Below are 15,353 nucleotides of genomic sequence, written 5' to 3'. Positions count from 1 at the left end.
GCCGCGCCACGCCGCACAGCCCCCCGCGCGCCCTCCCCGCCAACCAATCACAGGAAGGCCACGCCTCCCCCTCTGCGCCGCTCCGAGTTCCGATTGGTCTCCTCTGCCGCCACTCCGCCCCTTTGCCCGCCTCAGCCCCGCCCCCGCGCGCTCCGCCGGCCCTGCTCCCTCCGGCCCCGCCCCCTGCCGGGGATGCGGACGCTGATTGGCTGGAATGCGCCACGTCCTCAGGCGCGCGCCGGCCGCCGACCCCGCCCACCGGGGCGCCCCGCGCCGCACTGCGCACGCGCCTGCCAAGTGGGCAGAGTCACGTGTGTGGAAAAGGCGGGAAAGTCGAGGCGGCGGCGGGCCTGGGGAGGGCTGTGCCCCTGCCCTGGTCATTCCTTGGTCACTCCCTGGTCATTCCCGGCCTTTCCCAGCCGGCTGGTGTGGCCCAGCTGAGTGGCCGGGCTGCCACGGAGCCGCAGAATCAGTTACACTTGCCCAGTGACAGAGTCCCCTGGGTCGGACCCACAGGGATCATGGATCCCGCTCTTGGCCCTACACAGACATCCCAAAGTACGGAAAGTCACGCTATGAAAAGCCAGTGTCCACGAAGGAGACAGAGGAACCCTGCAACTTTATTTGAATAAAGGGAGAGAGTCCACTGGGGCACACACCTGAGGGGTTTTCTCTGTCGAGGTTTCGGAGGGCGCAGCCTCCTTTTATCCCAAACTCCCGGCTGCATGTTGCTCTTTTCCTTTCCCTGTTGCTGAGGTACCAGGAAGGTGCAGCCTTCCCGAACCGCCTACCACATATTCTCCCTTAAACATGTCAGTTTTCCCCCAAAGTTCAGAAGTTCAGGCTTGTGCAGACGCTTGTCTAAGCTGTCTGGGCTCTGTAAGGAGCCTGCTGCTTGAAGTTGGTAGAGACATTAAGACCCATTTCAAAGATGTTAACACTCATACCCTCACCTATGGAATTGTTTGTAAAGACATTAGCACACATCTTTCCTATCACCAACAATCCCCCCTGGGCATCCCTGGCAGCCCTGTCCCAACGCTCCTGGAGCTCTGGCAGCCTCGGGGCCGTGCCCGTTCCCTGGGGAGCCTGGGCAGTGCCCAGCACCCTCTGGGGAAGAGCCTTTCCCTGATCTCCAACCTGACCCTGCCCTGACACAGCTCCAGTCATTCTCTGTGTCCTGCGGTGTTTATCCAACTGGGCTGGGCACTTTGTCCTGAAAGATCTGGGGAGAGACAGAGCTGAAATGTCTCAAACTTCAAGAAAGATATTAAGGGTCTGGAGCCCCAGGAGCGGCTGAGGGAGCTGGAAAGGGGCTCAGCCTGGAGCAAAGGAGGCTCAGGGGGGACCTTGTGGCTCTGCACAAGTCCCTGACAGGAGGGGGCAGCCGGGGGGGTCGGGCTCTGCTGCCAGGGAACAGGGACAGGAGAGAGGGAACGGCCTCAGGCTGGGCCAGGGGAGGGGCAGGGTGGGCATCAGCAGGAATTTCCCCATGGAAAGGGTGCTCAGGCCTTGGCAGGGGCTGCCCAGGGAGCTTTGGAGTGCCCATGCCTGGAGGTTTCCAAGGAAGGGCTGGACATGGCACTCAGGGCTCTGGGCTGGGGCCAAGGTGGGGATGGGGCAGAGCTTGGACTCGATGGGGTCTTTTCCAAGCTCAGTGATTCTGGGATTCTGGGAAAACTTTACTGAGATCCAAAGTGATTTTTTCTGGCTTCCCTGGATCAGCTCAGGGGTACCTTGTGGTACAAGGTAAAGAGGTTTGGCAATCAGGATGTTCTCTGGTGATCCCGTGGCTGCAGCCTTCTCAATAACTCCCAGAGGAATCTATTCCAAGATTGTGCAGGGCATTAAAGGGATACCAACAGGCCTGGAGCTTGCAGGTTGTACTTTTGGCCCGTCTTGAAAACTGGGACAACTTTTGCCTGCTGCCAACTGATTTTGGTTGGAAAATCCTCCGTGACCATTGAGTTTCCCCAGCGCTGCCAAGGCCACCACTGCCCATGTCCCCAAGTGCCACATCCACACAGCTTTGAAATCCCTCCAGGGATGGGGACTCCACCCTGCCGTGGGCAGCTGTGCCAGTGCTTTCCAGGAGGAATTTCCCCAATATCCAACCCGAGCCGTTCCCTCTCCTCCTGTCCCTGTTCCCTGGCAGCAGAGCCCGACCCCCCCGGCTGCCCCCTCCTGTCAGGGACTTGTGCAGAGCCACAAGGTCCCCCCTGAGCCTCCTTTGCTCCAGGCTGAGCCTCTTTCCAGCTCCCTCAGCCGCTCCTGGGGCTCCAGCCCCTTCCCAGCTCCGTTCCCTGCCCTGGACACGCCCCAGCCCCTCTCTCTCCATGCAGGTCCCAGCCACACTCCAGACGTGCCCCAAGCCATGACCACATCGATCCCAAAATAGTTCCAGGGCTCCTCATCCGAAGTGACGGCCTGGCTATAAATACACCTTGCTCTGGTGTGTGAGGCCATGCTGCTTTAGCGGCTCCCTTGGACAAGGTGTGATCCCATCGGCAGGGAATGTCTCCCAGGACCCAAATCCCGGTTTACGGGCTCCCAGCAGCGTCAGGCTCTATTTAACCCGCACTGCCTCCGCACCGTGACACATCAGCCGACGCCATGGGCTGAGGTCAGCGCCGATCCCGCTGGATGATCCCTGCGGAGACACGCGCGGCCACGTCTGCCCAACTCCCCGCAGAGTCACTGAGGAGAAACCGGCGCTTCCAGGGCCGTGATTCATCCCATCCTGCAGAAATGCCTAAATTAGGGCAGCAGGAGCATCCTGGGGCTGCAGCTCTCCCACTCCAAGGGAGCTGTGCCGGGGCAGAGGCTCCCAGCAGATATTTACAGTCAATGAGATAATTCCCACCCTCGGCCTCGCCGGGAGCCGTGCCAGAACTGACACTCGGACACGGCCCCGCAGTGAAGTCACGGGCTGAAAAAGCTCAGCCCAGAATTCCTTGGAAAACCTCCCACTGCGTTTTTCCCCTCGTTAATCTCCCTTGGTGCTGGAATTGCATGGTTTTGAGAGAAAAATGACCCCAGATATGGGGAACAGGCACTGAAAGCATGATGTTTTTATCTTATTAATAAAATGAGTCTCAGCAGGGTTGAGATGGTTTTTTGAACAAAAGGTGGCTCAGGAAGGTTGAAATGTTTCACTTTTTATTAAAATGTGAGTTAAGAGGGTTTAGATGGGTTTTTAAAATAAAAAAATGGTTTGAGGGTCATTGAGTTTTGGGGTTTTTTTAAATAAAAATGCTTGGGAGGTTGAAATGTGAGGGGTCTTTTTGAATAAAAGATGGTTTGGAGTTGGGCTTCTTTGTGGTTTTTAGATTTTAATGTTTGTGGTTGTGAGCTTATCTTTACATCGGTGGAGTAAAAGTCTGGATGACTCCAGACTTCTTCCTTTCTAAGGAATCCCAGAGAATCCTCAGCTGGAAGGGCCCCTGAGGCTCATCTCATGTGAAACAGGAAATAAGAGCTCCAAGGAAAACCAGGAGCAGCCTGGCTTGCCCCAGGTCCTGCCCATGCCAGCGGTTCCAGCCTGGGACCTGCTCCCCTTCCCAGGAGGCTGGGAATCCTCCCGGGCACAGGGGGATCTGGACCTGAAGGGATCCCGTGCGTGGATCTACAGGACACGGAGCGATCCCAGCAGAGGCCTCGGAGGGTAATGGAGCAAAGGCTGGATCCTGGGAGCGGGCCCTGCTCCCCCTCTGCAGGGGTGGGAACTCATCCCAGGCACGGAGGGACCCGGACACAGAGGAATCCCACATCGGCAGGACACGGAGGGCTCGGGGAGCGACAGGCTTGGGACGCTCCTGGGTGGACACTCGTGCTCAATCCCAGGGACATGAAGCAGCTCCCGGCCTGGAGTCCTGGGCATGGTCCAACAATGCCGACCAAAACCTGGAGGGGTTTTTCCTGAGGGGAATTTGAGGCTCTTTCTGTGTTATTCCCCTTTTGGAGGAGCTGAAGGACCTCCGAACTCCAAGTCCCTCATGAACCCCCTTTTCTCCACGTCTCAGACCATTCCCATTGTTTCTTTTTTCAGTTCTTGCAGTTTCTCAGTCTTTCGAAGCCATTGACATGTTGCAGCTGGATCCTCTTCTCTCCCAGTACTTCGCATAAGGCAAAACCCACTCCCAATCCCCGTTTTCTTCCTCACCTCCTCAGTCCCACTGGTTTTGCCCAAACTGTGAACATTTAGGGGTTTCTCTGCTCAGACAGCACTGACAGACAACATTTCCCTTCCCCAATGGTCTTGTCCCACTCCCAACTGTCGGTGAGACCAGCTACCAAACTGGGTAAAAATTCTGATTTTCACACACTTCCCAGCTGGATATTTATTAATGGGACCTTCAGACACTTCCAAGTCCCAGAATTTAGGAAAGCATGTTATTTATTAACCAGCTTTTTGGCTGCAGCCGTGTTTGCCTCATTGTCACACACCCTGGCCAGCAAAGCTCCAGGGAGGATGGCCTCGGGATTTGGGCAAAAGAGAGGGAATTTTATTGGTCTGTGGGTGTTATTGATCCCCTCCCGCCCACTGCAGGGCCCCAGACACAGATTCCACGCTGGCTTTGCCTCTGTGAATTCCCAGAGAAACTCCTGGAGGAAGATCTGGGGTGGTCTGGGAAGAGACAAAACCCAAGGGATATGAGAACAGCCCCTGGAGGTCCCAGACCATCCTCTGTGAGGAGAGGACGGAAAACCTGTGCTTGAAATGTGGGAAAAAGAGGCTATATGGAAATGTTTTAGAAATCCAGGAGCAGGGCAGAGCCATCCGGGCATGTCTGGGTGGAGGATGAGGGTGTGGATAGTCTGAGTCCAGCACGTGGACCTGCAGTGGGGGAATTTGGGTGGGAAGGATGGAGAACCAGGGACGAAGAACCTGGGATGCAGAACCTCCATCAGGAGGCCGCTTGGGAGGTGCCTCCCAATGGGAAAGGCTGACTCATGCTCTGCTTCGGTTTACCTCAGCCCATGGGAAGGAAGATAGTGTCAAGAAACCAGACCATGAGCCTTTCCCGGCTTCTTCCAATGGCTCATTCCCAGTCCATCCCAATGCTCTTGTGCCTTGCGACCCTCTGTGGGACCCGCTGGGGGCACAGGCAGGGCATTCCCTCACAGCCCCAGTCCCACAGCCGCACCCCAGAGCGGAGCCCCGCGGCAGGGCTGGGCCCAATCCCATAAAACCCGGAGCCAGGCCCTGGACCCCGCCTGGTGCTGCCTGTGCACTGGTCCCTGGGCTGGCACCGCCGTGGCCCTTCGGGAACGGGCAGCGCCTCTGAACGGCCTCACGCTCCACCAGCGGGGCCGGGCCGTCACCGGGAAAAGCCCAAACGCCGCTGCCAAATCCAAGCGGAACAAACCCGGCCGGGCTCGGGTGGCTGTGGATGCCCCCGCGCTGGTTTGGAGGGGTGGCGTGAGGGAGGAGGAGAATCCCAAGGCCAGGGGAGTTCAGGAGCAAGGCGGCTGTGGGAGGATGGATGAGCCGAGGAATGCCCCGGCTAATCCTGCTGCCCGCCGCCGGCTATTTAGGGAAGAACCAAGGAGACCGCGCTCAGCTCCTGGCTCCCCTCCCGGTCCAGCTGGCTGAATCTCGCCCCGACACCCCCTCCTCCCTCTGCTCCGGGCCAGCCCTCGGCTCCGCTCCCCCGGAGCGGGCTGGGGACCACGGTGGCCCCGTCCCGCGGGCACAGCGCCCTCGGCACGGCTGGAACGGCCCTCGAGGGCCCGGAGAGGCGAATCGCCGCTCCTCGGGCCGCCCCGCGTGTGCCGGGGCCGCGGGAGCCGGGGATGAGCCCTGCGAGCCGTGATCTCAGGGAGCAGCAATGCGAGGGCGCTGCCAGCCCGGCTGCCGGCAGCGCCAGCCCAGAAATGTCCTTGTCCCAGCACGGCGCTGTCCCCGGCGCTGCCAGCGCACGGGTCACCCACCATTGTCCTGCCAGCCCCGGGACACCGCCACCGGCCCCGGCCCCCATCAGCCCCGGGCGCGGGGGTACCCGAGCGGCGGCCGCGGCAGAAGCGGCTCCGGTCACGCTCGGGTGAATTTTGAGGAAGAAAAGAGGTTTTTGCACCTGCTGAGTTGGCGGCCCAGACCTCCCGCTCCCCCCTTTGCACCCCAAAATCCCGTGGGTTTCTGCACCTCCGAGCCCTCACTGCCAGGACACACTCGCGTTGGAGCTACAACACGAATTCCAAGAGGCTGTCCCGCCGCGGTTTGGAACCGCCGGGATCCCGCGGCGGGATGGGGCTGTGGGGGAGGCGGCAGCTCCCAGCTCCGGGGTGCCGCCAGAGAGGGCTCCGGGGGTTTCCTCCGCCCTCCTCTCCCGCTGCAGGATGACGGATGGAGGTCAAAGATGACGCCATCAGCCTCTCCTCATCCTGGGCGTTGAATTTTCCCAGCTCTCTCCATCTGCCGGACCTTTGATTGGGAGAGCTTCAGCCAAAAAGGAGAAACTGAACCATGGAATTCCTGGTTCCGGAGCAGCAGAATTTAATTAAAACCACTTAAATCATTAAAGTGATTTGCCAACTAAATCAACACAATGAGAAACCTCCCATCAATTCTGCCCCTCCCTCGGGTTTGTTTCCTCAGGAAAAGGTCATGGGAGCAGTGGCTGGGCCGGGCCTGCACCCCAGCAAGGGTGGAAGTATCCAGGGACAACCGTGTGTCCCCAATGTCCTGTGGTGCTCCAGGACCCTGCGTGTGGCTGTCCTGGCACGGTGCCTTTGCTGCAGGATGTCCTGGATTCGATCCCTGTGACCGGGTCCTGTTTGTGTCCATGTGCGGCCCTGCCTGTCCCAGAGCACCAGGCTGCTTCCTGCTGCCTGGCAGGTTTCAAAGCTCATCCTGCGCTGCCCTTGGTCACCCGACCCCAGAGAACTCCTCTTTGCTGGCTCCCAGCTCCCTGCCCCTCAGTGCCCAAGGGAACATCCCGTCACGGCTCCATGAACTCAGCACCCCCCAAATAGCCCGGCGAGCCTGGCCCCCAGCAGGAGAGCTCCGGCCCCGGCTCTGGCCGGCGGATGATCTTACAGCCTGGGAAGCTCCAAACATGCTGCTCCTGCCCATAAAAAGCAAAGGGCTTTGGGCATGGAATCATCGGGAACACAGGGATTGCGCCAGCCAGGGGAAGTGTTCCCGGGAGGCAGCGCTGTTGGAGAGGCAAAAGGGCAGAGGGAGCTGGGGCTAGGGGTGGGGGGAGCCCCAAAACACGGCTCAGTCCTGGTCCTGACCCCTCCAAGGGTTTGTAAAACACACCCAGAGCTTTGCTGCCGCCATTCGGCTCCTTGGCCACCTCATCCTGATGGGAGTATGTGACCCAAGTTATGACAGCTGGTGGGTGGTCAGTAGCTCTGACTGAGGAAGCTGTGACCAGTCTGAAGAGATGGTCCCAAAAGGAATCGCCTTCCCGAGGCCTGGTGTCTGCCCTCAGCTGCTGGCAGGAGGGCCCGTGCAGAGACTGTCAGCTCTTTAGTGATATCAGCTTGTGATTCCAGCTCAGCTCTGCAGGGCAGCCTCCAGGCCAGACCAGGGAGAGACGAGAGGCTCGTGTAGCTGTTCCGCACAAGGCAGCTTTATTGGTCTGGCGAAGGGGAGCCAGGGACAGGCTTCTCTCTGCCCTCGCAGGGGCAGAGGGCTGGCTTTATAGGGATACAGGGGGTGGGTGTCAGAGGATAAAGGCCAATGGGTTACAAAGGATCTGCATGGGGTCTCCCAGAGGATTCTGGGTTTGTCTTCTTCTCACCGTAAATGAAAGTGGCTCCCTTTCCAGGGAGTCTTGCTGGGAGATTGAGCACTCTCCTTATCTCAGCAGATGTCCCTCCAGGGCAGGGTGGGCATACCCCACACCAAATCATGCACCAGAAGCAGTTGTTAGGAACACAGAAGTGGTTATTCTGTTGTATTGTAATCCCTATTTTTCGATTGCCCCCAAATCCCAGTCTATCCCATACCACCAGCTATGGAGACCATTCCAGAGTGCTGGGGAGCCGGCAGAAGCCGTCCCCTCCCGGCAGTGCTTGAGGCTCTGGGCACCTCAGCAGTGGAGCCCGCCTGGCTGCAAGAGACCGCACAGGGAAGTCCTCTCAGTGAGAAGCCAAGTTTTCCAGGCAGGAAGAGGAAAAACACCCCACTGGAGCAATGGTCCAATGGATAAAACTGGAATTTAATTAAGTTAAGGAGATGTTTGCAAAACTAGAAGATCCAAACCCCCCTCCCAGCAACACCATGTGCTGCCCCCTGCCCGGACACGTGTGGAGACAACGGTCCCTCCGGAGCCCCCTGGACCCCTTCCGCAGCTCCCAGGAATTCATCTTCCTGATCTTCTTTGGCCACCCACAGCCTGTCCTCATCCACCGCCGTCCCCAGGGCCAGCCCACAGGTCTGGGCGCAGGCGGATTTCCACCAGCCGGACAGCGCGGAGCAGCACGGCCAGCTGGGAGCACACCTGGGCCACCACGTCCAGGACAGGATCCGTCAGGTCCCGGACGCCACCCAGCACCTTCAGCAGGAAGAGCAGGAGTGGCTGCAGGAGGCTGTGAAACGCCGCCGCCAGCAAGGGCTTCAGGACATGGTCGCCAATGGCTGTCAGGACACCGACCACCAGCGCCTGGATTTGGGATGAAATCCTGAGTTTGAGGGATATTTGCCAGGAGTCACCAAAAATGGGCTGAGGCACAAAAATTCCACTACGGGAGGGGAAATGTGCAACAGTGGGAAATGGAAGTTCCTTCTCCCAGTACTGAAGGACTTTGACATCCTCAGCAGCTGCTCCGGCCGTGGCTCTGCGGGAACAGGGCGGCTCACCTGGACCACGGCCTCGCCAAGGAAGCGGATCAGCTCCACGAGGAAGAGGCTGAACACGCTGACCAGGCACCGTGGGATGGCAAAGAATTCCCGCAGCTTCCGCTGAATCGTCCACTCGGAGCTGCCGTGGAGTAAAAGGAATGTCAGACCAGAGAGCTGACCCGCTGAGGGGATGGATCTCCATCCCAGAGCGGAGCCGGCACCCCAGGCAGTTCCTTGGCAGCACATCCCAGCTCCACAGCCACCAAATTAGGGATGAGAAAGCGCTGGAGGCGTGTTTCCACATGCTCTCCCTGTACGGCCCAAACCCGCCTGAAGTAGCCCCAAAACCCAGTCCATCGGGATGGGACCCAGAGCAGCTGCTGGCCGGGAGCCCGGGAAGCAACAGCCCAGTTCCAGGGAATCCCGTCCAACACCAGCCGGGAGCAGCTCCGGTGTGGGCAGTGCTGAGGCTCCCTCTCATGGCCACCACCACGAGGTGATCCAGGAGATCTACTCCGGTTTCTCTTTCCAGAAAAATACCAAGGGAAGAGGGGGAATTGTGCCCGGCTGGGAGGAAACTCCAGCCCACCGGAGCACCAGCGTGCCCGGGAATGCGACAGCAGCAGTGCCGGTTCGGGGGAGAAGGAGCGACCGCAGGATAATCCAAACCCTGAGGTTTTCCCCCATTTTGTCCGCATGACCAAACTTCCCATTTCCCAGAACCCCAGCCGAGATGCTTGATGCTGGTGCTCTCCCACCCAGGATCCCACTCTGGAGAAACCCCCAGTGAGGCCTGAGCAGATACCAGGGTGGGATCCCTGGGGAAATATCCCTTCAGCATCCATAACTGGTGGTTTTGGTGCCGTTTCCCATCTGGGATCAGGCCCTGGCCTGCAGCCAGACTTCACACAGGCTGCAGCTGTCCCTTGGGATCAACTGGGATCCTGGGAACAGGATGGACAGGCAAGTGCAGGCAAAGTGGTGGGATAAGCTGCAGAGAAGTGATCCAGCTGGGAATCCACCGGGACCTGCTCCTCTCCGCCGGGGATCCACTGGGCTCTGCTCCTACCCCCCCATTCACAGGGATCTGAGTCTCTTTCCCTGGGAATCCACCGGGATCTGATCTTCTCTTCTCCCAGGAATCCACTGGGATCTGCTCCCCACCACCACCCTGAGTACAGTGGGATCTGCTGCTCTCTCCTAATAATCCCCCCGGCACCTGCGCTCCTGCGAGAAAGCCCCGATCCCGTTCCCAGCGGTAGCACTGGGATCGGGGCAAAAAGTAACATTAAAACCCTGAAATCCGCAAGTTAAATGAGGCGAGACTGCCCCAAACCCGTCGGGACCCCCGAGTCCCCTCCGTCCCCCCGGGGACAAACCCGCACCCCCGGCCCCCGCGCGGCAGCAGTTACGGGTCCCCTTCCCCGGCGGGCCCCAGGGCAGGGAGGGGTCCCGATACCTCCTTCGGTTCTTCCTCCCGGGGCGGGGCGGGGGCACCGGGGGGGCGCGGGGGGCACCGGGGGGTCCTGGCGTGCGGCGGGGCGCGCCCGGCGCCATGGAGCAGGCCCCGCCCACCGGAACAGGCCCCGCCCACCGGGACAGGCCCCGCCCGCCGGGACAGACCCCGCCCGCCGGGACAGGCCCCGCCCCTATCCTCAAGCTCCGCCCCGCCCCCTCCAGTTGCTGCCTTGGTCACGCCCACCGCAGGCCACGCCCCTTCGTTGACGGACAGCGGCCCCAGGGATAAATGACAGCGAGCGCGACCAATCAAAGCTCGCAGAGAGACTCCGCGGTTCCCGCCCACCGCGGAGATCCCCGCGCGTCACGTGGAGAGCGAGATGGGCACAGAGTATGCAAATATATGCAAAGTGTATGTTAATGAAGGGTCTGTCAGCAGTGCGGGGCGACAGCCGGGGAGATGGGGCGGGATCCGGGAGGGCGACACGAGGGTGGGGACACGGGGAGGACACAGGGGAACAAGGGTGGGGGGGCGTGGGGGGGAACACGTGGGGGCCGCGGGGGGAGGGGGACACGGAAGGGCACGAGAGGGGTGGCACGAGGTGGGGGGATCCTGTGGGGACACGGGGGGGCCCCGGTCCACGCCCCAGGCGCGGCGGTCCCGGGGCGGTCCCGGCCGGTCTCGCCCCACGCCCACGCTCGGCCCCGAGTGCGGAAGCTCCGGGCGGCGGCCCCGGGACCAGCCCCGAGCGCAGGTGGGACCCGGGGCGCGGAGGAGTTCGCGCGTGGGTCCCCGTGGGAATGGGGGCCCGTGGGGTGTGTGCCCACGGGGAGGGGGCCGTGGGAGCGGGCGCCGTGGCGGAGCGATGCTGAGGTGGCCGGGAAGAGCCTTGGGGACACGCGGGGACAGTGCCCCGTCCGTGAGTGGGGGCAGGGTGGCCGCGGCCGAGGACGTGCCCGTCCGTGCGACACGCGTGGGCGCTGCCCGGTGATGGGGGGACACGCGGGGACACGCGGCTAGAGGGGACCGGGGGTGGTCTCCCCTCACGCGGCTTCTGTGATCCCGCATCCCTCGCGTGTCACCCCGTGTTCTGCTCTGTCTCTGTGTCTCCCGTCCCCCCTCACCCTGTGACCGTGTCCTCCCCATCCCGTGTCCCCTGTCTCCTCACGCCACCCCTCTGCCCCCTTCCCTTCTCCGTGTCCCCTGTCTCTCCGTGTCCCTGTCTCCCGTATGCTTCCCGTGTCCCTCCGTGTCCTCGTGTCCTCACTGTGTCCTCCACGTCGCTACACGTGTCCCCCATCCGTCGTGCATCCCCTGTCCCCCTGTGTCCCCTGTCCCCTGTGTACTCCCTTGTCCACCCCGTGTCTCCGTGTCTCCCATCCTGTGTCCTCACTGTGTCCTCCACGTCGCTACACGTGTCCCCCGTCCGTCGTGCGTCCCCTGTCCCCCTGTGTTGCCTGTCCCCTGTGTACTCCCTTGTCCACCCCGTGTCCCCGTGTCTCCCATCCTGTGTCCTCACTGTGTCCCTCACGTCCCCGTCCCCCATGTCCCCCATCCCGTGTCTTCTGTCCCCCGTCTCCCTCACGTCCCACATCCCCTGTGTCCCACTGTCCCTCCTGTCCCTCGTGTCCCGTCCCCTTCTCAGCTCCACTTTTCTTTCCCTGAAGCCACCGCAGCTTCTGCTTTCGGGGTGTAGGTGACGCCCCCAACACCCACGGGGGAGACAGAGCCCAGGGGCAGCCTCACCCACCCTCCTGGCCCTGAAAGCGGAACCGGGGCCACGCACGGCCCCTCTGGGGGAGCCCCGGTTCCTCTTTCAGGACCGAGGGTGCCACGCGGGAGCGTGGGGTCACGAGGTGCCCGCTGGTGTCCCCAGGCCATGGACCCCCCCCGGCGGGTGCGCCTCAAGCCCTGGCTGGTGGCCCAGGTGAGCAGCCGGCGCTTCCCGGGGCTCCGCTGGCTCGACCCCGAGCGCCGACGCTTCGTCATCCCCTGGGGACACGCCACCAGGAACCCCCCGGGGGGACCCCAGGACCACGACACCATCTTCAAGGTGACACCGGGGGACTCGGGGTGGGAGCGACAATGGGGACGTGGGATGGGGGTGACAGGGTGATGGGGTGACAATGGGAACATGGGGTGGGTGACAAGAGGGACACTGGGTGGCAGTGACAAGGATGATGGGGGGACATGGGATGGGTGGGTGACAGTGGGGTGTGGTGGCGAGGGGGACCGGGGACGTGGGGGTGATGGGATGACGGGGCGCACAGGCGGGGGGTGCCGGGCGCTGACACCCCCGCAGGCGTGGGCTCAGGAGACGGGCCGGTTCCGGGCCGGGGACCCGCCGGACCCGCCGCGCTGGAAAGCCACGCTGCGCTGCGCCCTCAACAAGAGCCGCGAGTTCCGGCTGCTGCTGGACGGGCCCCGCGGCTCCCCGGCCCAGCCCTTCCGCGTGTACGAGCTCTGCGAGGAGCCCCCCGGGGGCGCAGGTACGGGGGGGCTCTGGGGAGGGCTTTGGGCACCCCCGAAGTCCCAGCACCCCACAAGGACATGACGCCCCACAAGTGTCCCACACCCAAAAGCCCCAGCACCCCATGAGGTCCCAGCCCCCCAGCAGCCCCCCACACCCCCCAAGGACTCAGAGCCCCCCGAGACCTGGCCCCCCAAAAGGGACCCGCCTCCCTGAGAAGCCTCAGTGCCCCATGAGTCCCCAGGACCCCTCAACTCCCTCGGCACTTCCCAGCCCCTCTCTCCCTTGCAGAGGGGGGGGATGAGGATGACTATGGCTGCAGCGGGGAGGAAGACGTCAGCCAGGTATCGGGGGGGCTCAGGGTGGGGGGATCCCCAAACCGGGGACATCTCAGGGGGCAGGGGGTGTCCCTGTAACACCCACTGTGCCCTGCAGCTCCAGAAGATGACATCCCTGAGTATCGATGGTGAGTGGAGGGCATTGGGTGGGTCAGGGTGTCGGGGGGTTGGGCTGCACCCCTGACCCCCCTCTCTGCTCCAGACACGCAGCACAGGGGGGACCTGCTGCCCCCCTACCCCTGGTCCAAGGAGGAGGCCCCCACCTTTGCCAGCTGCTGCCCCTCGGGAAGGCCCTTTGGGCCTCCCCCCCCAGCGCTGCTGCAGGGGGAGGTGGGGGGCACCCATGGGGCCCCTGAGCTGCTCCCCAGTGCCCTCGCTGAGACGGGGCCCCCCCTGGGCCCCCCGGGGCCCTCGTCCTCCTGCCCGGTGGCACCGACAGAGCACCTGATCCCTGACCTGCTCGTCAGCCCCCACATGCTGCCACGTGAGGAGGGGGCTGGGGGTCTTGGGGGGGCTGGATGGGGTGGCTGGAAGGATGTGGTGGCCATGGGGTGGTGGGACAGAGGTGGTCATGGGTGTGGGGTGGCCATGGGATGGCCGTGGGGTGGCTGGACTGGAGTGACCATGGGTGCAGAGTGGCTGTGGGATGGATGAGGGTGGCCAGGGGGTGGGCGGAGGTGGCCAGCTGGAGTGGCCCTGGGGTGCTCCCTGACCCCTGCTGACCCCCGTGGCCCCCGGCAGTGACTGACCTGGAGCTGAAGTTCCAGTACCGGGGCCGCCAGGTCTGTGCCCTCACCGTGAGCAACCCCCACGGCTGCCGGCTGTTCCACAGCAGCCTGGAGCCCACGCGCGAGCAGGAGGAGCTCTTCGGGCCCCTGACGCTGGAGCAGGTGCCCTTCCCTGCTCCCGACACCATTCCCAACGAGAAGCAGCGCTTCTACACCCACCAGCTGCTGGACGTGCTGGACCGAGGGCTCATCCTGGAGCTCCAGGGCCAGGATCTCTTCGCCCTCCGGCTCTGCCAGTGCAAGGTCTTCTGGACGGGGCCCTGTGCTTCTCCCCAGCCCGGCCCTAACCCCATTCAGAGGGAGAGGAGGACCAAGCTCTTCAGCCTCGAGGGCTTCCTCAACGGTCAGAGGGCAATGGATTGGGATGGAGAGGTCAGCTGGGGCGGGGGGACCCCAGGCACTTGGGCACCTGGTGGCATGAGGGGGACAAAGATGTAATGGGGACACCAGCTGGAATGGTGGGGACACCAGGTAGGATGGGGAGACAGCAGGTGGCACCTGGGAACCTGGTGGAACGGAGCTGGGATGGGGGTTGCCCTGGGTTGGTTGGTGGTGGCACGGGCAGGCACAGGTCCCTGCCCCTCACCTCGGCATTGGGCCCCGCAGGCCTCATCCAGTTCCAGAAGGGGCAGACCCCCACCCCGCCCCCCTTTGAGATCTTCCTCTGCTTTGGTGAGGAGTGGCCGGACCAGAAGCCCAAGGAGAAGAAGCTGATCACGGTGCAGGTGAGGGGCCAGGCCCGCGGCTGTCCCGGGGGACACGGGCGGGTGTCCCTGCCCGCGGTGACGCCCTGGGCTCCTGCAGGTGGTGCCGGTGGCGGCGCGGCTGCTGCTGGAGATGTTCTCCGGGGAGCTGTCCTGGTCGGCCGACAGCATCCCGCTGCAGATCTCCCACCCCGACCTCAAGGACAGGATGGTGGAGCAGTTCAAGGAGCTGCACCAGCTCTGGCAGAGCCACCAGCGGCTGCCGCCAGCGCAGCCCCCGCCCGGCCCCTCCGCGGGTGCCTGGGCGCTGCCACCCGGCCCCCTGCCCCACTGACAGGGACACGGGGACAGCCCTGGCACTGCCAGCCGGGGTGAGTCACTCGTGGCCATCTCGGCTGGTGGAGCCGGGGCCACCCAGCACCGTCCTCATCCTGTCCCCATCCCCATCCCCGTCTCCCCAGAGCTGCCAGTGACCAGCACCCAGGGGAGCTCCGAGGGGGACCACCCACCCTGGGGCGGCTCTATCGGGGCCGAAGCAGCCGGACCCCCCTCGCTGGATTCCCCAAGGATAATCCCCCCGGGGTTTTGGGGGAAACAGCAAGAAGACAGGGGCTGGGGCCCCCTTGGACCTGGAGCTCCCAGGGATGGGGGGTACCAAGCAGCCCCAGCCCCGAGAGAAGAACCAGAGGGGGCTTGGGAGGTTTTAATTTATTTTTTCAGGTTTTTGTTGTTTTTTATTGTTCTCAAGATGGCTACACACCCCCAGAGGGAACCGCATGCGCCCGCCCACCCTGCCCGCA

At 62.8% G+C, this 15,353-nt stretch overlaps 1 protein-coding gene across 8 annotated transcripts; it reads left to right on the top strand.

Moving 5' to 3' along the window:
- The first annotated feature begins 10,587 nt into the window (after positions 1 to 10,587).
- On the top strand, positions 10,588 to 15,310 carry IRF5 (interferon regulatory factor 5). Of its 8 annotated transcripts, none has more exons than XM_048301591.1 (9): positions 10,588 to 10,664; positions 12,130 to 12,306; positions 12,524 to 12,742; positions 13,015 to 13,067; positions 13,159 to 13,189; positions 13,264 to 13,545; positions 13,803 to 14,192; positions 14,456 to 14,574; positions 14,654 to 15,310. In XM_048301591.1, the coding sequence occupies exons 1-9, from the start codon at positions 10,646 to 10,648 to the stop codon at positions 14,885 to 14,887; spliced, it is 1,524 nt and encodes a 507-aa protein (XP_048157548.1). In that variant the 5' UTR covers positions 10,588 to 10,645; the 3' UTR covers positions 14,888 to 15,310. The 8 variants fall into 8 exon arrangements, with proteins under 8 accessions (XP_048157548.1, XP_048157549.1, XP_048157551.1 ...); XM_048301592.1 differs by having other exon boundaries at positions 10,595 to 10,664; positions 11,921 to 12,306; positions 12,556 to 12,742; XM_048301594.1 differs by lacking the exon at positions 10,588 to 10,664 and adding an exon at positions 10,905 to 11,007 and having other exon boundaries at positions 12,556 to 12,742.
- Positions 15,311 to 15,353: the final 43 nt, after the last annotated feature.

The sequence above is a fragment of the Corvus hawaiiensis genome, chromosome 4 (assembly GCF_020740725.1).
Source record: "Corvus hawaiiensis isolate bCorHaw1 chromosome 4, bCorHaw1.pri.cur, whole genome shotgun sequence".
NCBI classification, from domain to species: domain Eukaryota; kingdom Metazoa; phylum Chordata; class Aves; order Passeriformes; family Corvidae; genus Corvus; species Corvus hawaiiensis.
The sequence above is the reverse complement of the archived record's forward strand: the minus strand, read 5'-3'. Positions and strand labels throughout refer to the sequence as shown.